This window comes from Salvelinus alpinus, chromosome 14, assembly GCF_045679555.1.
Source record: "Salvelinus alpinus chromosome 14, SLU_Salpinus.1, whole genome shotgun sequence".
In the NCBI taxonomy this organism is placed as follows: domain Eukaryota; kingdom Metazoa; phylum Chordata; class Actinopteri; order Salmoniformes; family Salmonidae; genus Salvelinus; species Salvelinus alpinus.
The window spans coordinates 17,721,913-17,746,445 of NC_092099.1; the positions used below are offsets into that span (position 1 = coordinate 17,721,913).

Below are 24,533 nucleotides of genomic sequence, written 5' to 3' on the forward strand. Positions count from 1 at the left end.
CTCCCTATAGCTCGTAGTAGCAGAATGTGTTCCCTCCCTATAGCTTGTAGTAAGCAGAATTTGTTCCCTCCCTATAGCTTGTAGTAGCAGAATGTGTTCCCTCCCTATAGCTTCTAGTCAGCAGAATGTGTTCCCTCCCTATAGCTTGTAGTAGCAGAATGTGTTCCCTCCCTATAGCTTCTAGTCAGCAGAATGTGTTCCCTCCCTATAGCTTGTAGTCAGCAGAATGTGTTCCCTCCCTATAGCTTGTAGTAAGCAGAATGTGTTCCCTCCCTATAGCTCGTAGTAAGCAGAATGTGTTCCCTCCCTATAGCTTCTTGTCAGCAGAATGTGTTCCCTCCCTATAGCTTCTAGTCAGCAGAATGTGTTCCCTCCCTATAGCTCGTAGTAGCAGAATGTGTTCCCTCCCTATAGCTTGTAGTAGCAGAATGTGTTTCTTCCTTATAGCTCGTAGTAAGCAGAATGTGTTCCCTCCCTATAGCTCGTAGTAGCAGAATGTGTTCCCTCCCTATAGCTTGTAGTAAGCAGAATGTGTTCCCTCCCTACAGCTTGTAGTAGCAGAATGTGTTCCCTCCCTATAGCTCGTAGTAAGCAGAATATGTTCCCTCCCTATAGCTCGTAGTAGCAGAATGTGTTCCCTCCCTATAGCTCGTAGTAGCAGAATGTGTTGCCTCCCTATAGCTAGTAGTAAGCAGAATGTGTTCCCCCCCCTATAGCTCGTAGTAAGCAGAATGTGTTCCCTCCCTATAGCTCGTAGTAAGCAGAATGTGTTCCCTCCCTATAGCTTCTAGAAAGCAGAATGTGTTCCCTCCCTATAGCACGTAGAAGGCAGAATGTGTTCCCTCCCTATAGCTCGTAGTAAGCAGAATGTCAACGGCAGCATCAAGCTCATATGGAAAAACATTGATAAACTGACTAGAAAAGGCCACGTCAAGAATGGTGACCTACCACTGAAGGTAGATGGAAGGTCTCCAAGACAAAACTCTGTCATCGCCACCACTTTCTATTGGTTCAGTTTGAGTTGGGCCAACAATTTACCATCAGAGACCCGACTTGCAACAAACTGTCACCCGGTTTTTAACCTAGTGACGACAAATGAATGGTGCATAAACTCATATCCTGTCTGTCAACTGCAGACCAATCAGCAGCCTCCCTGTCATCTTGATGTGAGCAACTACAGACCAATCAGTATCTTCCTGCAGAGAAAGTGTTAATGGAACAGCTGAATATGAGCAGCTTTCTTCACCCAATGCAGTTTGGATTTAGGGTGAACCACTCAACAGAGGCAGTATGTTACCATCTCCTAGAGGTGAACGAGGCCGGTTTGGGTTTAGGGTGAACCACTCAACAGAGGCAGTATGTTACAATCTCCGAGAGGTGAACGAGGCCGGTTTGGGTTTAGGGTGAACCACTCAACAGAGACAGTATGTTACCATCTCCTAGAGATGACCAATGCAGTTTGGGTTTAGGGTGAACCACTCAACAGAGAGGGTATGTTACCGTCTCCTAGAGATGAACGAGGCCAAGCTGGACAAAGGGGATGTTGTAGGTGCAGTTCTCCTTCAGAAAATCCTTTGACGCTGTTAACCACAATGTCCTAGTCTCCAAGCGGTCCAACTTCAACATCTCATCAACTGTTTTAAAATGGATTGAGTCTTAATCAAATCATATCTGGCTGACCGGATGCAATGTGACCTACCATCGCCAAGGGACCACACTATGGGAGTACCACAGGGGTCAATCCTGGGCCCTTTGTTATTTAGTCTCTACCAGGCCGTGGATGATGCAGTTATTTATACACATGGACAAAATGCTGATGAAGTGGCAAGCAAACTAACGGTATCATTGTCGAAAGTGTCAACCACTACCGCCTCACCCTCAATGTGGGGAAAAATGGTAGCTGTTTACTTAAATATCTGGGCATTATCCTAGACCCTACTTTGAACTGTAAAAACACATACAAAATATACAGCATAGTCTTCTTATACAGATTTATGTCAGGAACTCTCTCTACAGAGACAGCCAAGATTAATTTACATTCAATGATTTTCTGTCACCTGTCCTATTGTATCGGCAGCTGGTCTCAAGCCACTTAAACATCAGTTAAACCCTTTCGATCTCTATGTAAACAAGTACTTAAGATCCTGGACAGGAAATCACATCCAATACTGTCACTGGGATATTCTCACCAAGTACAATCTGTTCAATTTGGACAACTTCCTTTTTCTCAGATGTCTGTCTAGTTTCTAAGATCATCAATAATGTTGTAGCCCCACCTCTGTTTTGTTCAGAGCTTAATAATCTGAAAGATTTTGTCATATTAAGCTCTGAACAACACAGAGGAGTCAGCCGGACCTCCACAAGCTAGAGGACACTGTCATTCCTCAACGCGGGAACAGTCAGCGTTCTCCACCTCAGGCATCAGGAAATGGAATTCCCTCCTCTCTACTTTTTTTAATTAAAGCACTAGTGACTTTAAATCCTGCTCCATGGAGGTCAAAGTGTGGATCAATCCTGCATTTGTTGTATTTTAATCGGTTATCCTACTATACTGCTGTGTATTTAGTTAGGGAGTGTGGATGAAAATTTGCTGTGTTTAGCTAACTCTGGTGGAAACAGTTCACACTCTGAAATTGGGTTTTTATTTGCACATGGTCCCTTTAATTACCACTTCAGCTTTGAGCCACAAGCAGAAAGTGTTCCCTCCCTATAGCTTCTAATACAAATAGACATATTTTCTGTGATTGATTTGTATGGATGAGTAAACTGGACAGTAAGACATCGGTAATGTTAATTTGCTCATCCTCAGTAACCCTCTGTTTGTTGTCTCCAGGGTGAAGGAGCAGTTTCCTGGAACAGAGGTGGACATGTTTGCCCATTTCATAGGTGAGTCTCTGAAGAGGACCAAGGTCAGGGACTATGTTCCGTCTCAGGAGGAGATCGTAGCCTTACTGACCCGGCAGGAAATGACTACTACGGTCTACTGCCACGGAGGTGGATCCTGCAAGATCTCCATCAACTCCCACACCACCGCTGGAGAGGTTAGTGTTACGTTCCCCAGCAAGAAAACCAAAAATTGTCGCTCCGACAGAAGAGGGAACTAAAAAAACTGTAATTGAACAACAACCAAACAGGTGGAGTTTTAGGAGGGGTTCTGAAAGACACTCATGGGGGGGTCCACTGGAAGTTGACTAGCAACAACAACCGGGACCTAAAAGACACCCACCATGAGACCCACTACATTTGCCCAAGAATAGGCAAATTAAATTCAAACCCACACCAAACCTAAAAGTGGAGCAAAACGAAACCAGGGAAATCAGATTGTCTAGAAACCAAAATAGTGAGAGCCAACTAAAGTTAACCCTCCACATCTATCAAGACAACTGGAGCACTGGGCCAGACACTCTTAAATAACACCTGGGCCAGGACAGGTGAAACCCCTTCCCACTAACGAGGTGACAAACCAGCACAGGTGGAACATACAGACTAACGAGGTGACACCAATCGGTGCGTCCTACGTGCTAACGTCCAACCTCGAAAAATAAATGAAAAGAACAAAGCCTGTAACACCTTCCACCTTAAGACAACGTACACAGTACCAGCCAAAATATTGGACACACCTACTCATTCAAGGGTTTTTCTTTATTTGTACTATTTTCTACATTGTAGAATAATAGTAAAGACAAAACAACACTTATGGAATCAAGTAGTAACCAAAGAAAAGTGTTAGATTCTTCAAAGACTCCACCCTTTGCCGTGATGACAGCTTTGCAAACGCTTGGCATTCTCTCAACCAGCTTCATGAGGTTGTCACCTGGAATGCATTCCAATTAACAGGTGTGTATGGGGTGTCCTCTACATACAATGCTCTATATCCCTCTATGGGGTGTCCTCTATGTCCCTCTATGGGGTGTCCTCTATGTCCCTCTATGGGGTGTCCTCTATATCCCTCTATGGGGTGTCCTCTACATACGATGCTCAATGTCCCTCTATGGGGTGTCCTCTACATACGATGCTCAATGTCCACTATAATTGAGAATTTCAATAAGCATTTTTCTACGGCTGGCCATGCTTTCCACCTGGCTACCCCTACCCCGGACAACAGCACTGCCCTCCCCTCTGCTACTCGCCCAAGCCTTCCCCATTTCTCTTTCTCCCAAATACAGTCAGCTGATGTTCTAAAAGAGCTGCAAAATCTGGACCCTTACAAATCAGCCGGGCTAGATAATCTGGACCCTTTCTTTCTAAAACTATCTGCTGAAATTGTTGCCACCCCTATTACTAGCCTTTTCAACCTCTCTTTCGTGTCGTCTGAGATTCCCAAAGATTGGAAAGCAGCTGCGGTTATCCCCCTCTTCAAAGGGGGGGACACTCTTGACCCTAACAGCTACAGACCTATATCTATCCTACCCTGCCTTTCTAAGGTCTTCGAAAGCCAAGTCAACAAACAGATTACCGACCATTTCGAATCCCACCATACCTTCTCCGCTATGCAATCTGGTTTCAGAGCTGGTCATGGGTGCACCTCAGCCACGCTCAAGGTCATAAACGATATCTTAACCGCCATCGATAGGAAACAATACTGTGCAGCCGTATTCATTGACCTGGCCAAGGCTTTTGACTCTGTCAATCACCACATCCTCATCGGCAGACTCGACAGCCTTGGTTTCTCTAATGATTGCCTCGCCTGGTTCACCAACTACTTCTCTGATCGAGTTCAGTGTGTCAAATCGGAGGGTCTGTTGTCCGGGCCTCTGGCAGTCTCCATGGGGGTGCCACAGGGTTCAATTCTTGGACCGACTCTCTTCTCTGTATACATCAATGATGTCGCTCTTGCTGCTGGTGATTCTCTGATCCACCTCTACGCAGACGACACTATTCTGTATACTTCTGGCCCTTCTTTTGACACTGTGTTAACAACCCTCCAGGCGAGCTTCAATGCCATACAACTCTCCTTCCGTGGCCTCCAATTGCTCTTAAATACAAGTAAAACTAAATGCATGCTCTTCAACCGATCGCTGCCTGCACCTGCCCGCCTGTCCAACATCACTACTCTGGACGGCTCTGACTTAGAATATGTGGACAACTACAAATACCTAGGTGTCTGGTTAGACTGTAAACTCTCCTTCCAGACTCACATCAAACATCTCCAATCCAAAGTTAAATCTAGAATTGGCTTCCTATTCCGCAACAAAGCATCCTTCACTCATGCTGCCAAACATACCCTTGTAAAACTGACCATCCTACCAATCCTCGACTTCGGTGATGTCATTTACAAAATAGCCTCCAAAACCCTACTCAATAAATTGGATGCAGTCTATCACAGTGCCATCCGTTTTGTCACCAAAGCCCCATATACTACCCACCACTGCGACCTGTACACTCTCGTTGGCTGGCCCTCGCTTCATACTCGTCGCCAAACCCACTGGTTCCAGGTCATCTACAAGACCCTGCTAGGTAAAGTCCCCCCTTATCTCAGCTCGCTGGTCACCATAGCAACACCTACCTGTAGCACGCGCTCCAGCAGGTTTATCTCTCTGGTCACCCCCAAAACCAATTCTTCCTTTGGCCGCCTCTCCTTCCAGTTCTCTGCTGCCAATGACTGGAACGAACTACAAAAATCTCTGAAACTGGAAACACTTATCTCCCTCACTAGCTTTAAGCACCAGCTGTCAGAGCAGCTCATAGATTACTGCACCTGTACATAGCCCATCTATAATTTAGCCCAAACAACTACCTCTTTACCTACTGTATTTATTTATTTATTTTGCTCCTTTGCACCCCATTATTTCTGTCTCTACTTTGCGCTTTCTTCCACTGCAAACCAACCATCCCAGTGTTTTTAGTTTTTATTTTACTTGCTGTGTTGTATTTACTTCGCCACCATGGCCTTTTTATATTTTTATTTATTTATACATATATTTGTTTGCCTTCACCTCCCTTATCTCACCTCACTTGCTCACATTGTATATAGACTTATTTTTTTTCACTGTATCATTGACTATATGTTTGTTTTACTCCATGTGTAACTATGTGTTGTTGTATGTGTCGAACTGCTTTGCTTTATCTTGGCCAGGTCGCAATTGTAAATGAGAACGTGTTCTCAATTTGCCTACCTGGTTAAATAAAGGTTAAATAAATAAATAAATAAAAAATAAATAAAAATGTCCCTCTATGGGGTGTCCTCTACATACGATGCTCAATGTCCCTCTATGGGGTGTCCTCTACATACGATGCTCAATGTCCCTCTATGGGGTGTCCTCTACATACGATGCTCAATGTCCCTCTATGTCCCTCTATGGGGTGTCCTCTACATACGATGCTCAATGTCCCTCTATGGGGTGTCCTCTACATACGATGCTCAATGTCCCTCTATGGGGTGTCCTCTACATACGATGCTCAATGTCCCTCTATGTCCCTCTATGGGGTGTCCTCTATATCCCTCTATGGGGTGTCCTCTACATACGATGCTCAATGTCCCTCTATGGGGTGTCCTCTACATACGATGCTCTATATCCCTCTATGGGGTGTCCTCTACATACGATGCTCTATATCCCTCTATGGGGTGTCTTCTACATACGATGCTCTGTCCCACATCTAAACAGTCTAAGGTTTTACATCAGCTCACACACCACCGCTGGAGAGGTAAAAAAAATATGTTATCCACAATGAGTAGCAGCTGTAAAAATAACAGTAATTTCTGCCTGGGGCAATCCTTCATTGGTACATCCATTTTCTCCAGGCTGTGTTAATGTCCCTCCGTCCTGCCTATGTCCAGGTGGTTAGATTTAGTCAGATGTGTTAATGTCCCTCTGTCCTGCCTGTCCCCAGGTGGTGGAGAAGTTGATCCGAGGCCTGGCCATGGAGGACAGTAGAAACATGTTTGCCCTGTTTGAACACAACAACACAACAGACCGGGCTGTGGAGAGCAGAGTCATCGTTACGGACGTACTCGCCAAGTTTGAGAGGTGAGAGTTCAACTGGAGAGAGAGATGCACAGAGATTAGCCTGGTTCCTGATCTGTTTGAGAGATGAGAGTTGAACTGGGGAGAGAGAGAGATGCACAGAGATTAGCCTGGTCCCTGATCTGTTTGAGAGGTGAGAGTTCAACTGGAGAGAGAGAGAGAGAGATGCACAGAGATTAGCCTGGTCCTTGATCTGTTTGAGAGGTGAGAGTTCAACTGGAGAGAGAGAGAGATGCACAGAGATTAGCCTGGTCGCTGATCTGTTTGTGCTGGTTTTTCAATCCCTATGGCCATTGACAGTTTGATTTATTTTGATTTAACCTTTAACCTCGGCAAGTCAGTTAAGAACAAATGCTAAATTACAATGACGGCCTACCAATAGGAAAAAGGCCTCCTGCGTGGACGGGGGCTGGGATTAAAAATATAGGACAAAACACACATCACGACAAGAGAGACCTAAGACGACAACATAGCAAGGCAGCAACACATGACAACAACATGGTAGCAACACAACATGACAACAACATGGTAGCAACACAACATGACAACAACATGGTAGCAACACAACATGACAACACAGCATCGTAGCAACACAACATGACAACAACATGGTAGCAACACAACATGACAACAACATGGTAGCAACACAACATGACAACAACATGGTAGCAACACAACATGACAACAACATGGTAGCAACACAACATGACAACAACATGGTAGCAACACAACATGACAACAACATGGTAGCAACACATGACAACAACATGGTAGCAACACAACATGACAACAACATGGTAGCAACACAACATGACAACAACATGGTAGCAACACAACATGACAACAACATGGTAGCAACACATGGTTGCAGCACAAAACGTGGTACAAACATTATTGGGCACAGACAACAGCACAAAGGGCAAGAAGGTAGAGACAACAATACATCACACAAAGCAGCCACAACTGTCAGTCAGAGTGTCCATGATTGAGTCTTTGAATAAGAGATTGAGATAAAACTGTCCAGTTTGAGTGTTTGTTGCAGCTCGTTCCAGTCGCTAGCTGCAGTGAACTGAAAAGAGGAGCGACTCAGGGAGGTGTGTGCTTTGGGGACCTTTAACAGAATGTGACTGGCAGAACGGGTGTTGTATGTGGAGGATGAGGGCTGCAGTAGATATCTCAGATAGGGGGAGTGAGGCCTAAGAGGGTTTTATAAATAAGCATCAACCAGTGGGTATTGCGACGGGTATACAGAGATGACCAGTTTACAGAGTATAGAGTGCAGTGATGTGTCCTGTAAGGAGCATTGGTGGTAAATCTGACAGTCGGATGGTAAAGAACATCTAGCCGCTCGGGAGCACCCTTACCTGACGATCTATAAATTACTTCTCCATAATCTAGCATGGGTAGGATGGTCATCTGAATCAGGGTTAGTTTGGTAGAAAGAGGAGCGATTACGATAGAGGAAACCAAGTCTAGATGTAACTTGAGCCTGCAGCTTTGATATGTGCTGAGAGAAGGACAGTGTACTGTCTAGCCATACTCCCAAGTACCTGCATGAGGTGACTACCTCAAGTTTTAAACCCTCAGAGGTAGTAATCACATCAGTGGGGAGAGGGGCATTCTTCTTACCAAACCACATGACCTTTGTTTTGGAGGTGTTCAGAACAGGGTTAAGGGTGGAGAAAGCTTGTTGAACACGGAGAAAGCTTGTTGAACACTGAGAAAGCTTGTTGAACATAGGGAAAAGTTAGCAAGACAGCACAAACAGATCTGGGACCAATCTACATGACCCACAATCCTCTCTGATATTATTACTATATTTCTGCTAAAACGAGGGTCTGAAATTGATTTGGTTGATTGAGTGATTGCTTGACTGATTGGTTTTGGTTGATTGGCTGATTCACTGATTGATTTCCAGGCTGTCAGGCAGTGAGGAGGTGGAGGAGGAGGGACAGTGGAAGCTCTACTTCAAACTCTACTGTTTCCTGGATGTAGAGAGCGTGCCCAAGGAAGGGGTGGAGTTCGCCTTCATGTTCGAACAGGTCAGTTACTACCATTTTGGTCTACTATTATTAGGAAGCACCCGAGTAGAAAAGTGTCTTACAATGTCGTGCTTTACAATGTCGAGTCTTTTCCATTGTAATTCATTGACTTGTTGCAAACCATCTTAGTTTGCAATCCATCTTCTTGCAATTTCTCTGTCCTCTTCCCTCTTTTTTGGAAGGCTTAAGCAAGCGCCCCATTCCCATAGAAACCTTTAGCCAGAATAGCTGTATCAATTCACTGACCTTCTGTCTCTTTAGTGTTAAGATTGCTACATGCTACTAGCATCACTACTCTGGACGGTTCTGACTTAGAATATGTGGACAACTACAAATACCTAGGTGTCTGGTTAGACTGTAAACTCTCCTTCCAGACTCACATTAATCATCTCCAATCCAAAATGTAATCTAGAATCGGCTTCCTATTTCGCAACAAAGCCTCCTTCACTCATGCTGCCAAACATACCCTCGTAAAACTGACTATCCTACCGATCCTTGACTACCGATCCTTGACACCCCATATATTACCCACAACTGCGACCTGTATGCTCTCGTTGGCTGGTCCTCGCTACATATTCGTCACCAAACGCACTGGCTCCAGGTCATCTATAAGTCTTTGCTAGGTAAAGCTCCGCCTTATCTCAGCTCACCGGTCACCATAGCAACACCCACCCATAGCACGCGCTCCAGCAGGTATATTTCACGCTTCCTTTGGCCGCCTTTCCTTCCAGTTCTCTGATACCAATGACTGCAATGAATTGCAAAAATCACTGAAGTTGGAGACTTATATCTCCCTCACTAACTTTAAGCGTCAGCTGTCAGAGCAGCTTACTGATCGCTGCAGCTGTACACAGCCCATCTGTAAATAGCCCATCCAACCAACTACCTACCTCATCCCCATATTCGTTTTTGTTTTTCTGCTCTTTTGCACCCCAGTATCTCTACTTGCACATCCTCATCTGCACATCTATCACTCCAGTGTAAACTGCTAAATTGTAATTACTTCGCCACTATAGCCTATTTATTGCCTTACCTCCTTACTTAATTTGCAACACACTTTATACAGATTTTTCTATTGTGATATTGACTGTATGTTTGTTTATTCCATGTGTAACTCTGTGTTGTTGTTTTTGTCACACTGCTTTGCTTTATCTTGGCCAGGTCGCAGTTGTAAATGAGAACTTGTTCTCAACTGTCCTACCTGGTTAAATAAAGGGTTAAGGTTATATATATATATAAATACCTGTTTAAATAAAGGTGAAATTAAAAAATAAATAAAATATACTTGTCTCCTCCAGGCCCATGAGTCTCTGACCAACGGTCATTTCCCGGCCCCAGAAGACACCCTGCAGCACCTGGCTGCTCTCAGGCTCCAGTTCCTCCACGGGGACAAGGCCCGGGGCAGCTGGTCTCTGGACAACGTCTACCCTGTAGGCAGGCTACGCGCACGCATCCTGCATTTCACCAAGGTACTTATATATTTTTCGTAAGCCCTAAAAACCTGTTTTCACTTTGTCATTATGGGGTATTGTGTGTAGATTGATGAGGGGGGGGGGAATATTTAATAGATTTTATAATAAGGCTGTAATGTAACAAAATGTGGACAAAGTAAAGGGGTCTGAATACTTTCTGATTGCACTGTATGTATCTCTGATGTATGCATATGTATGTTGCTGTATGTTGTCTTTGCTGGGGACAAATCCCACTGAATTTAGGTTAGTTACACTCTATCCAGGGGGTGGTGCTAGCAACGTGGGGTTGTATAGGTGGACTAACAAAGTGGGATTGTTTTATATTGTTGGACTAACAAAGTGGGGTTGTTTTGTGTAGGTGGGCGCGGCGGGGCCTGTGGGCCAAACCCTTGAGCGGAGGCGGACCAGCTTCCTGGACGGGACCCTGCGCCGCAGCGGGCTGAAGACGGGCTCCATGAAGAAACAGAAGATGGAGGAGGAACAGGTAGCCTAGCGGTTAGAGGAGGAACAGGTAGCCTAGCGGTTAGAGGAGGAACAGGTAGCCTAGCGGTTAGAGGAGGAACAGGTAGCCTAGCGGTTAGAGGAGGAACAGGTAGCCTAGCGGTTAGAGGAGGAACAGGTAGCCTAGCGGTTAGAGGAGGAACAGGTAGCCTAGCGGTTAGAGGAGGAACAGGTAGCCTAGCGGTTAGAGGAGGAACAGGTAGCCTAGCGGTTAGAGGAGGCTAGGTTGCCTAGCCCTTGAGGAAGGTACTAATAAAGTATTGTTCTTTTTTAGATGCTGGAGATGTGGGTGAAGGAGGAGACCTCAGCCACCAGAACCTCCATCGTAGAGAAGTGGTCCAGACTTCAGGGACTGGACCAGCACACTGCCATGCTCAAATACATGAACATCATCAAGGAGTGGCCCGGATATGGGTCCACACTGTTCGACGTAGAGGTAACTACATGACAACACAGACTAGCGTCCTGTCCAGGGGGTGGACATCAAGCTGCAGAGCCCTGCGGTGGCGGGCGGTGCAGTTGCCGTACCAGGCGGTGTTACAGCCCGACAGGATGCTCTCATATGTGCATTTATAAAAGTTTGTGAGGGTTTTAGGTGACAAGCCGATGTTGCGCGTTCTTCACCACACTGTCTGTGTGTGTGGGCCATTTCAGATGTCAGTGATGTGTACTCCGAGGAACATTAAGCTTTTCACCTTCTCCTACTGCGGTCTCGTCGATGTGGATAGGGGCGTGCTCCTAATGCTTTTTCCTGAAATCCCCGATCCATGGGATTAAATAGTGGGCTTTTGCACAGATGGGGCTCCATCTATGGTGGCACGGCGGTCAGGCCTCTGCAGGCTAGTTAGAAATGTGGCTCCCTCTGCCATTTGGACACATTTGTACACCAACAGCTTGGTGGGTATCGAGGGGGAATGTTGGAAACATTTTTCACATTGAGAGACCAACTGTTGTCATTCACAATGGATGTAAAAAAATAAATATGTTTTTAAAGACTTTCTTTGTTATGAAAAGAAAATGTGTCACCTTACAGTTGTAACAGACAAGGAAACTGAACAAACTGAATTTAAGCATACAGGGGAAATACAAAAACATTCTACAGATGAGTGACCGAATCAGTGGATTCAGAGAAGGGATGGTAACGGGCAGAAGGGATGGTAACGGGCAGAAGGGGATGGTAACGGGCAGAAGGGGATGGTAACGGGCAGAAGGGGATGGTAACGGGCAGAAGGGGATGGTAACGGGCAGAAGGGGATGGTAACGGGCAGAAGGGGATGGTAACGGGCAGAAGGGGATGGTAACGGGCAGAAGGGGATGGTAACGGGCAGAAGGGGATGGTAACGGGCAGAAGGGGATGGTAACGGGCAGAAGGGGAGGTAACGGGCAGAAGGGGATGGTAACGGGCAGAAGGGGATGGTAACGGGCAGAAGGGGAGGTAACGGGCAGAAGGGGATGGTAACGGGCAGAAGGGGAGGTGTGACGGGCAGAAGGGGAGGTGTGACGGGCAGAAGGGGAGGTGTGACGGGCAGAAGGGGAGGTAACGGGCAGAAGGGGAGGTAACGGGCAGAAGGGGATGTGTGACGGGCAGAAGGGGAGGTGTGACGGGCAGAAGGGGAGGTAACGGGCAGAAGGGGAGGTAACGGGCAGAAGGGGAGGTAACGGGCAGAAGGGGATGGTAACGGGCAGAAGGGGATGGTAACGGGCAGAAGGGGAGGGTAACGGGCAGAAGGGGAGGGAACGGGCAGAAGGGGAGGTAACGGGCAGAAGGGGATGGTAACGGGCAGAAGGGGATGGTAACGGGCAGAAGGGGATGGTAACGGGCAGAAGGGGAGGTAACGGGCAGAAGGGGAGGTAACGGGCAGAAGGGGAGGTGTAACGGGCAGAAGGGGAGGTGTAACGGGCAGAAGGGGATGGTAACGGGCAGAAGGGGATGGTAACGGGCAGAAGGGGATGGTAACGGGCAGAAGGGGAGGTAACGGGCAGAAGGGGAGGTAACGGGCAGAAGGGGAGGTGTAACGGGCAGAAGGGGAGGTGTAACGGGCAGAAGGGGAGGTAACGGGCAGAAGGGGATGGTAACGGGCAGAAGGGGAGGGTAACGGGCAGAAGGGAAGGTAACGGGCAGAAGGGGAGGTAACGGGCAGAAGGGGAGGTAACGGGCAGAAGGGGAGGTAACGGGCAGAAGGGGATGGTAACGGGCAGAAGGGGATGGTAACGGGCAGAAGGGGATGGTAACGGGCAGAAGGGGAGGTGTAACGGGCAGAAGGGGAGGTGTAACGGGCAGAAGGGGAGGTGTAGCGGGCAGAAGGGGAGGTGTAACGGGCAGAAGGGGAGGTAACGGGCAGAAGGGGATGGTAACGGGCAGAAGGGGAGGGTAACGGGCAGAAGGGGAGGGTAACGGGCAGAAGGGGAGGTGTAACGGGCAGAAGGGGAGGTGTAACGGGCAGAAGGGGATGGTAACGGGCAGAAGGGGATGGTAACGGGCAGAAGGGGAGGTAACGGGCAGAAGGGGAGGTGTAACTGGCAGAAGGGGAGGTGTAACTGGCAGAAGGGGAGGTGTAACGGGCAGAAGGGGATGGTAACGGGCAGAAGGGGATGGTAACGGGCAGAAGGGGAGGTAACGGGCAGAAGGGGAGGTAACGGGCAGAAGGGGAGGTAACGGGCAGAAGGGGAGGTAACGGGCAGAAGGGGAGGTGTAACGGGCAGAAGGGGAGGTGTAACGGGCAGAAGGGGAGGTGTAACGGGCAGAAGGGGAGGTGTAACGGGCAGAAGGGGAGGTAACGGGCAGAAGGGGAGGGTAACGGGCAGAAGGGGATGGTAACGGGCAGGAGGGGAGGTAACGGGCAGAAGGGGAGGTAACGGGCAGAAGGGGAGGGTAACGGGCAGAAGGGGATGGTAACGGGCAGAAGGGGATGGTAACGGGCAGAAGGGGAGGTAACGGGCAGAAGGGGATGGTAACGGGCAGAAGGGGAGGGTAACGGGCAGAAGGGGAGGGTAACGGGCAGAAGGGGAGGGTAACGGGCAGAAGGGGAGGGTAACGGGCAGGAGGGGAGGTAACGGGCAGAAGGGGATGGTAACGGGCAGAAGGGGATGGTAACGGGCAGAAGGGGATGGTAACGGGCAGAAGGGGAGGGTAACGGGCAGAAGGGGAGGGTAACGGGCAGAAGGGGAGGTAACGGGCAGAAGGGGATGGTAACGGGCAGAAGGGGATGGTAACGGGCAGAAGGGGAGGTAACGGGCAGAAGGGGAGGTAACGGGCAGAAGGGGAGGTAACGGGCAGGAGGGGAGTAAACGGGCAGTAGGGGAGGTAACGGGCAGAAGGGGATGGTAACGGGCAGAAGGGGATGGTAACGGGCAGAAGGGGATGGTAACGGGCAGAAGGGGAGGTAACGGGCAGAAGGGGATGGTAACGGGCAGAAGGGGATGGTAACGGGCAGGAGGGGAGGTAACGGGCAGAAGGGGAGGTAACGGGCAGAAGGGGATGGTAACGGGCAGAAGGGGAGGTAACGGGCAGGAGGGGAGAAAACGGGCAGGAGGGGAGAAAACGGGCAGAAGGGGATGGTAACGGGCAGGAGGGGATGGTAACGGGCAGGAGGGGATGGTAACGGGCAGGAGGGGATGGTAACGGGCAGGAGGGGAGGTAACGGGCAGGAGGGGAGGTAACGGGCAGAAGGGGATGGTAACGGGCAGAAGGGGATGGTAACGGGCAGAAGGGGATGGTAACGGGCAGAAGGGGAGGTAACGGGCAGAAGGGGATGGTAACGGGCAGAAGGGGATGGTAACGGGCAGAAGGGGATGGTAACGGGCAGAAGGGGAGGTAACGGGCAGAAGGGGAGGTAACGGGCAGAAGGGGAGGTAACGGGCAGGAGGGGAGGTGACGGGCAGAAGGGGAGATGACGGGCAGGAGGGGAGGTGTGACGGGCAGGAGGGGAGGTGTGACGGGCAGTAGGGGAGGTGTAACGGGCAGGAGGGGAGGTGTAACGGGCAGGAGGGGAGGTGTGACGGGCAGGAGGGGAGGTGTGACGGGCAGGAGGGGAGGTGTGACGGGCAGGAGGGGAGGTGTGACGGGCAGGAGGGGAGGTGACGGGCAGGAGGGGAGGTGTGACGGGCAGGAGGGGAGGTGTGACGGGCAGAAGGGGAGGTGTGACGGGCAGAAGGGGAGGTGTGACGGGCAGAAGGGGAGGTGTGACGGGCAGAAGGGGAGGTGTAACGGGCAGAAGGGGAGGTGTAACGGGCAGAAGGGAAAAAGAAGACAAATGAATGGAAATAGGTTGCTGGTTTCCATCGCCTGACTTTGTAAATGTATTTGATCATACTTGTTATCTGACCTGTCTGTGTATGTCTCTCTCTCTCTGGTTCCTCAGTGTAAAGAGGGAGGCTTTCCTCACGACCTGTGGCTGAGTGTGAGTGCAGAGAACGTGTCGGTCTACAAGAGAGGAGAGCCCAAACCTCTAGAGACGTTCCCCTACGAACACATCATCTTCTTCGGAGCTCCCCAGGCCACGACCTATAAGATCACAGTGGACGACAGAGAGATGTTCTTTGAGACACCTCTGGTACAGTATTACACCATAATACACCATTATAGAGGTAGTAGCCTGGTCCCAGGTCTGTTTATTACACCATAATACACCATTATAGAAGTAGTAGCCTGGTCCCAGGTCTGTTTATTACACCATAATACACCATTATAGAAGTAGTAGCCTGGTCCCAGGTCTGTTTATTACACCATAATACACCATTATAGAAGTAGTAGCCTGGTCCCAGGTCTGTTTATTACACCATAATACACCATTATAGAGGTAGTAGCCTGGTCCCAGGTCTGTTTATTACACCATAATACAACATTATAGAGGTAGTAGCCTGGTCCCAGGTCTGTTTATTACACCATAATACACCATTATAGAAGTAGTAGCCTGGTCCCAGGTCTGTTTATAACACCATAATACAACATTATAGAAGTAGTAGCCTGGTCCCAGGTCTGTTTATTACACCATAATACAACATTATAGAAGTAGTAGCCTGGTCCCAGGTCTGTTTATTACACCATAATACACCATTATAGAAGTAGTAGCCTGGTCCCAGGTCTGTTTATTACACCATAATACACCATTATAGAAGTAGTAGCCTGGTCCCAGGTCTGTTTATTACACCATAATACAACATTATAGAGGTAGTAGCCTGGTCCCAGGTCTGTTTATTACACCATAATACAACATTATAGAGGTAGTAGCCTGGTCCCAGGTCTGTTTATTACACCATAATACACCATTATAGAGGTAGTAGCCTGGTCCCAGGTCTGTTTATTACACCATAATACAACATTATAGAAGTAGTAGCCTGGTCCCAGGTCTGTTTATTACACCATAATACACCATTATAGAAGTAGTAGCCTGGTCCCAGGTCTGTTTATTACACCATAATACACCATTATAGAAGTAGTAGCCTGGTCCCAGGTCTGTTTATTACACCATAATACAACATTATAGAGGTAGTAGCCTGGTCCCAGGTCTGTTTATTACACCATAATACAACATTATAGAGGTAGTAGCCTGGTCCCAGGTCTGTTTATTACACCATAATACACCATTATAGAGGTAGTAGCCTGGTCCCAGGTCTGTTTATTACACCATAATACACCATTATAGAGGTAGTAGCCTGGTCCCAGGTCTGTTTATTACACCATAATACACCATTATAGAAGTAGTAGCCTGGTCCCAGGTCTGTTTATTACACCATAATACAACATTATAGAGGTAGTAGCCTGGTCCCAGGTCTGTTTATTACACCATAATACAACATTATAGAGGTAGTAGCCTGGTCCCAGGTCTGTTTATTACACCATAATACAACATTATAGAGGTAGTAGCCTGGTCCCAGGTCTGTTTATTACACCATAATACACCATTATAGAGGTAGTAGCCTGGTCCCAGGTCTGTTTATTACACCATAATACAACATTATAGAAGTAGTAGCCTGGTCCCAGGTCTGTTTATTACACCATAATACACCATTATAGAAGTAGTAGCCTGGTCCCAGGTCTGTTTATTACACCATAATACAACATTATAGAGGTAGTAGCCTGGTCCCAGGTCTGTTTATTACACCATAATACAACATTATAGAGGTAGTAGCCTGGTCCCAGGTCTGTTTATTACACCATAATACACCATTATAGAGGTAGTAGCCTGGTCCCAGGTCTGTTTATTACACCATAATACACCATTATAGAGGTAGTAGCCTGGTCCCAGGTCTGTTTATTACACCATAATACACCATTATAGAGGTAGTAGCCTGGTCCCAGGTCTGTTTATTACACCATAATACACCATTATAGAAGTAGTAGCCTGGTCCCAGGTCTGTTTATTACACCATAATACAACATTATAGAGGTAGTAGCCTGGTCCCAGGTCTGTTTATTACACCATAATACAACATTATAGAGGTAGTAGCCTGGTCCCAGGTCTGTTTATTACACCATAATACAACATTATAGAGGTAGTAGCCTGGTCCCAGGTCTGTTTATTACACCATAATACAACATTATAGAGGTAGTAGCCTGGTCCCAGGTCTGTTTATTACACCATAATACAACATTATAGAGGTAGTAGCCTGGTCCCAGGTCTGTTTATAACACCATAATACAACATTATAGAAGTAGTAGCCTGGTCCCAGGTCTGTTTATTACACCATAATACAACATTATAGAGGTAGTAGCCTGGTCCCAGGTCTGTTTATTACACCATAATACAACATTATAGAGGTAGTAGCCTGGTCCCAGGTCTGTTTATTACACCATAATACAACATTATAGAAGTAGTAGCCTGGTCCCAGGTCTGTTTATTACACCATAATACAACATTATAGAAGTAGTAGCCTGGTCCCAGGTCTGTTTATTACACCATAATACAACATTATAGAAGTAGTAGCCTGGTCCCAGGTCTGTTTATTACACCATAATACAACATTATAGAAGTAGTAGCCTGGTCCCGGGTCTGTTTATTACACCATAATACAACATTATAGAAGTAGTAGCCTGGTCCCGGGTCTGTTTATTACACCATAATACAACATTATAGAAGTAGTAGCCTGGTCCCGGGTCTGTTTATTACACCATAATACAACATTATAGAAGTAGTAGCCTGGTCCCGGGTCTGTTTATTACACCATAATACAACATTATAGAAGTAGTAGCCTGGTCCCAGGTCTGTTTATAACACCATAATACAACATTATAGAAGTAGTAGCCTGGTCCCAGGTCTGTTTATTACACCATAATACAACATTATAGAAGTAGTAGCCTGGTCCCAGGTCTGTTTATAACACCATAATACAACATTATAGAAGTAGTAGCCTGGTCCCAGGTCTGTTTATTACACCATAATACAACATTATAGAAGTAGTAGCCTGGTCCCAGGTCTGTTTATAACACCATAATACAACATTATAGAAGTAGTAGCCTGGTCCCAGGTCTGTTTATTACACCATAATACAACATTATAGAAGTAGTAGCCTGGTCCCAGGTCTGTTTATTACACCATAATACAACATTATAGAGGTAGTAGCCTGGTCCCAGGTCTGTTTATAACACCATAATACAACATTATAGAAGTAGTAGCCTGGTCCCAGGTCTGTTTATTACACCATAATACAACATTATAGAAGTAGTAGCCTGGTCCCAGGTCTGTTTATAACACCATAATACAACATTATAGAAGTAGTAGCCTGGTCCCAGGTCTGTTTATTACACCATAATACAACATTATAGAAGTAGTAGCCTGGTCCCAGGTCTGTTTATTACACCATAATACAACATTATAGAGGTAGTAGCCTGGTCCCAGGTCTGTTTATAACACCATAATACAACATTATAGAAGTAGTAGCCTGGTCCCAGGTCTGTTTATTACACCATAATACAACATTATAGAAGTAGTAGCCTGGTCCCAGGTCTGTTTATAACACCATAATACAACATTATAGAAGTAGTAGCCTGGTCCCAGGTCTGTTTATTACACCATAATACAACATTATAGAAGTAGTAGCCTGGTCCCAGGTCTGTTTATTACACCAGATTATAAATGACCAGTAGCCTGGTCCCAGATCTGTTTATAACACCAGATTTATAAATGACCAGATCTGTTTATAACACTAGATTATAAATGACCAGTAGCCTGGTCCCGGGTCTGTTTATAACACCAGATTATAAATGACCAGTAGCCTGGTCCCAGGTCTGTTTATAACACCAGATTATAAATAACCAGTAGCCTGGTCCCAGGTCTGTTTATAACACCAGATTATAAATAACCAGTAGCCTGGTCCCAGGTCTGTTTATAACACCAGATTATAAATGACCAGTAGCCTGGTCCCAGGTCTGTTTATAACACCAGATTATAAATGACCAGTAGTAGCCTGGTCCCAGGTCTGTTTATAACACCAGATTATAAATGACCAGTAGTAGCCTGGTCTGTTTATAACACCAGATTATAAATGACCAGTAGCCTGGTCTGTTTATAACACCAGATTATAAATGACCAGTAGCCTGGTCCCAGGTCTGTTTATAACACCAGATTATAAATGACCAGTAGCCTGGTCCCGGGTCTGTTTATAACACCAGATTATAAATGACCAGTAGCCTGGTCCCGGGTCTGTTTATAACACCAGATTATAAATGACCAGTAGCCTGGTCCCGGGTCTGTTTATAACACCAGATTATAAATGACCAGTAGCCTGGTCCCGGGTCTGTTTATAACACCAGATTATAAATGACCAGTAGCCTGGTCCCAGGTCTGTTTATAACACCAGATTATAAATGACCAGTAGCCTGGTCCCAGGTCTGTTTATAACACCAGATTTATAAATGACCAGTAGCCTGGTCTGTTTAGTGTCAACAGACATGTTTGGCATGACAATGAGTGACAGGGAATTGACATGATAACACAAACTGACTGGCACCCCAGGCTAGCATTTCAGAACGTCAACCAACAAAAGCCTTGGCTGTTATGATACTTATCTAAGTATCTGTTCAGTGTGCATCGTTCATTTGTTTGTTTTCCCTGCTGTTAAAACTCTCATCTGTGGTGTTTCAGGTTGGAGAGATCATCAAGATCATGAAAGCCTACATCAACATGATAGTAAAGAAGAGATGCAGTGTCAGATCTGGGTCCAGCGACGGAACCAACTGGATCAGGTGATGTGAGACAGAACACAGCCCAGTTGGCTTCCCACCACCGCCCCTGACCAGAAGGCTAAAAGGCTAGCACTACAAGGCTAAAAGGCTAGCACTACAAGGCTAAAAGGCTAGCACTACAAGGCTAACCAGCAGGGTCCGTGAAGACAAGCTTCAAGACTAAAAGTTCACGAAGACAGGACTGTACTCTTCAACTCAGATGTCTGGATAACTGACGTCACGCTGCTATTCAGCTACTCCAGAACTCGTCCGACTCCGGTGTCCCTCAGTGTGGTCCGCCAAGCCAACATTCAGAACATTCTAGAATGTGTAGCGCTAAAGGCTGTACTGCGTTCCTCAACCGTTTTAAATATTGCTATTCTATAGCTGTCGACAGAGTCGATATCACGTTACCTTCTGCTATTATTTACATCAATTTATCAATAGTATGAACCAATCAGGTTGTCACATTTATAATTTCCTTTTGTATTCAAGTTCTACCGTTTTCAAATTCCTTTCCAATGGATTGAGATTCAGATTGAGTGAGAAATGTCTCACTGTCAAGCCTTCCCGTGACTAGCTCCCCTTTCCTGTTGTGTCTATTTTTATAATTGGCAAGTGTTATTATTATTATTATAACATATGTTAATGTCTGGGCACCCAACTATACCGTTATATATTTACAATGAGAAGAAGTTATTTGTCTAAAGTAAAGGTTGAAAGACTTTCCCCTCAGGTTTTATGAGCAATAGGAGTTGAATCCCAAACCAACCACAGAACCAGGGAGTTGAACATCTCTACATTTTGATGCCTTAAATAGGTTTCGCTGCTTCCATCCATGTTGTTATTCTTTGGACTGTAAGTAATAGGTTTTCACTTTCAGGAATGGCGTCCCCGAGCCAGGGTTATGTCAGGGTTCATAGCTCGATGGTTATAACCAGTTATAATGCTAGTGGCAGAGGCTGCTGTTCTATAGCCCGGTCCCAGATCTGTTTCTGCTTTTGCCTACTCTGATTATGACGCTAAATATGTTTGAAATGACAATTCCATAAGAAGTAGAAGAGCAGAAAAGCAGACTGGTGCCCAAAGCCTTTCTACCCAGTGCCTGAGAAGCAGGTTTTTAACTCTGATGAAATAACACTTGTATTTTATAAGTTAAATATAACCAATACATAATCCATTACTACTATATTTAGGTTATTATTTATTTACAATAAAGGCAGTGGTTTAATATAGAACGTTTAGCTTAATTCTGAAGAACATCGTGATAGAATTTAGTCTGAGGTATTTTTCATTTAAATGTTTTATTTGCTATTTTGATTTGAAACCAGGTGTGTCCTTGTAATTAAATGTTTTCTGACTGAAACTGTTGAAAGAGAGTTGATGAAAGGAAGGTACTTCCTGGTACTTCTGTTACTGAGGTATTGTTGGTCACTAGCGATAGAGCAGGGTTACCCATTTGGCACCCCAACTTTTACGAGCAAATATAATTTCTTTAATTGTTGGACACACGACTGTTAAAAAAAACACCTGCACCTCAGCTCCAAATGATTAAAGTTTTAGATATCTGTTCTAAAGTATTCCCACGCCTAAGAGAGACATTGACTGGACAAAACATTAAGAACACCTTCTCATATTCCGTTTCACCCCCCTTTTGCCCTCGGGAACAGGCTCAATTCGTCGGGGCACGGACTCTACAAGGTGTCGAAAGTGTTTCACAGGGATGCTGGCCCATGTTGACTCCAATGCTTCCCCACAGTTGTCACTTGGTCAGTCTATGTCATGGAAAGACCAGGTGTTCATAATATTTTGTACACTCAGTGTGTATATATGTGATTTGTAAACAAATGTAAGCAAGGTTTGAAATGATGATGTTTTAGTCAAATATTATATCTGTTTGGGATTCTTGCGGTCAATTTGCAGTGTACAAAGTATTTAGAATTGATGTTCCAGCCCCATGAACATCCATTCGCTCAAGAAACAAAATCGTCCCGCGGTTGAATGTAGGTGAATGTCCCTGCTATTGTGTGTCGTCATGGGAGGGTGGCTGGGATATTTATTATGTGTAATTCTAATAGTCAGGAAGAGAGGGTCAGGAAGGACTCACCAGCCAAACATGGCGAGTCGTGTAGCGCAGTGTAACAGATGGAGGTAGGCTCCTACACCCAGCCTTGTAAGGTGAAAGACCGTGACAGAGGCTAAGATGGAGGTAGCCTCCTACACCCAGCCTTGTAAGGTGAAAGACCGTGACAGAGGCTAAGATGGAGGTAGCCTCCTACACCCAGCCTTGTAAGGTGAAAGACCGTGACAGAGGCTAAGATGGAGGTAGCCTCCTACACCCAGCCTTGTAAGGTGAAAGACAGTGACAGAGGCTAAGATGGAGGTAGCCTCCTACACCCAGCCTTGTAAGGTGAAATACCGTGACAGAGGCTAAGATGGAGGTAGCCTCCTACACCCAGCCTTGTAAGGTGAAAGACCGTGACAGAGGCTAAGATGGAGGTAGCCTCCTACACCCAGCCCTGTAAGGTGAAAGACCGTGACAGAGGCTAAGATGGAGGTAGCCTCCTACACCCAGCCCTTGTAAGGTGAAAGACCGTGACAGAGGCTAAGATGGAGGTAGCCTCCTACACCCAGCCTTGTAAGGTGAAAGACCGTGACAGAGGCTAAGATGGAGGTAGCCTCCTACACCCAGCCTTGTAAGGTGAAAGACCGTGACAGAGGCTAAGATGGAGGTAGCCTCCTACACCCAGCCTTGTAAGGTGAAAGACCGTGACAGAGGCTAAGATGGAGGTAGCCTCCGACACCCAGCCTTGTAAGGTGAAAGACCGTGACAGAGGCTAAGATGGAGGTAGCCTCCTACACCCAGCCCTGTAAGGTGAAAGACCGTGACAGAGGCTAAGATGGAGGTAACCTCCTACACCCAGCCTTGTAAGGTGAAAGACCGTGACAGAGGCTAAGATGGAGGTAACCTCCTACACCCAGCCTTGTAAGGTGAAAGACCGTGACAGAGGCTAAGATGGAGGTAGCCTCCGACACCCAGCCTTGTAAGGTGAAAGACCGTGACAGAGGCTAAGATGGAGGTAACCTCCTACACCCAGCCTTGTAAGGTGAAAGACCGTGACAGAGGCTAAGATGGAGGTAGCCTCCTACACCCAGCCCTGTAAGGTGAAAGACAGTGACAGAGGCTAAGATGGAGGTAGCCTCCTACACCCAGCCTTGTAAGGTGAAAGACAGTGACAGAGGCTAAGATGGAGGCTATCTGGCTTTGCACAAAGCCCTGGGCTGAGAACTGGAATAAAGATCAACATCACATGCAGTAAACCGGGCTATAGTGTGATAACATGACAGTGTGATTACATTGCGGTATCATGACAGTGTTGTGATTACAGGGTGATGACATGACAGTGTGATGATTACATTGTGATAACATGACAGTGTGATGATTACATGGTGGTATCATGACAGTGTGGTGATGATAACATAACATTGTGACAACATGACATTGTGATAACATGACAGTGTGATTACATTGCGGTATCATGACAGTGAGGTGATTACATTGTGGTATCATGACAGTGAGGTGATTACATTGTGGTATCATGACAGTGTGTTGATTACATTGTGGTATCATGACAGTGTGGTGATTACAGTGTGATAACATGACAGTGTGATGATTACATTGTGGTATCATGACAGTGCACTATATATTATTGTATCATGACAGTGTGATAACATTGTGGTATCATGACAGTGTGGTGATTACATTGTGGTAACATGACAGTGCAATGATTACATTGTGGTATCATGACAGTGGGGTGATTACATTGTGATATCATGGCAGTGTGGTGATTACATTGTGGTATCATGACAGTGTGATATCATGACAGTGTGGTGATTACATTGTGGTATCATGACAGTGTGATAACATGACAGTGTGGTGATTACATTGTGGTATCATGACAGTGCGATATCATGACAGTGTGATGATTACATTGTGATAACATGACAATGTGGTGATAACATTGTGGTATCATGACAGTGTGGTGATTACATTGTGGTAACATGACAGTGCGATGATTACATTGTGACAACATGACAGTGTGATGATTACACCTCTCTGAACCCCCGTACACCTCTCTGAACCCCCCGTACACCTCTCTGAACCCCCCGTACACCTCTCTGAACCCCCCGTACGCCTCTCTGAACCCCCGTACACCTCTCTGAACCCCCAGTACGCCTCTCTGAACCCCCGTACACCTCTCTGAACCCCCAGTACGCCTCTCTGAACCCCCGTACACCTCTCTGAACCCCCCGTACGCCTCTCTGAACCCCCCGTACGCCTCTCTGAACCCCCGTACGCCTCTCTGAACCCCCGTACGCCTCTCTGAAC

The 24,533-nt window shown here is 46.4% G+C and overlaps 1 protein-coding gene across 2 annotated transcripts in view; it reads left to right on the top strand.

Annotated features, from left to right (window-relative positions):
* The window catches only part of LOC139538537 (unconventional myosin-X-like), a 192,071-nt gene extending 168,295 nt beyond the window's left edge, over positions 1-23,776 (top strand). Inside the window, exons 33-40 of one of the 2 annotated variants that reach the window (XM_071340690.1) lie at positions 2,834-3,041; positions 6,832-6,968; positions 8,884-9,007; positions 10,306-10,476; positions 10,838-10,963; positions 11,255-11,416; positions 15,342-15,533; positions 20,064-23,776. In XM_071340690.1, coding sequence (XP_071196791.1) covers positions 2,834-3,041; positions 6,832-6,968; positions 8,884-9,007; positions 10,306-10,476; positions 10,838-10,963; positions 11,255-11,416; positions 15,342-15,533; positions 20,064-20,168 — 1,225 coding nt within the window. In that variant the 3' untranslated portion in view covers positions 20,169-23,776. Of the gene's footprint in view, positions 1-2,833; positions 3,042-6,831; positions 6,969-8,883; positions 9,008-10,305; positions 10,477-10,837; positions 10,964-11,254; positions 11,417-15,341; positions 15,534-20,063 lie in introns of those variants that run through there. The other variant, XR_011667754.1, reaches the window with a different exon arrangement.
* Positions 23,777-24,533: the final 757 nt, after the last annotated feature.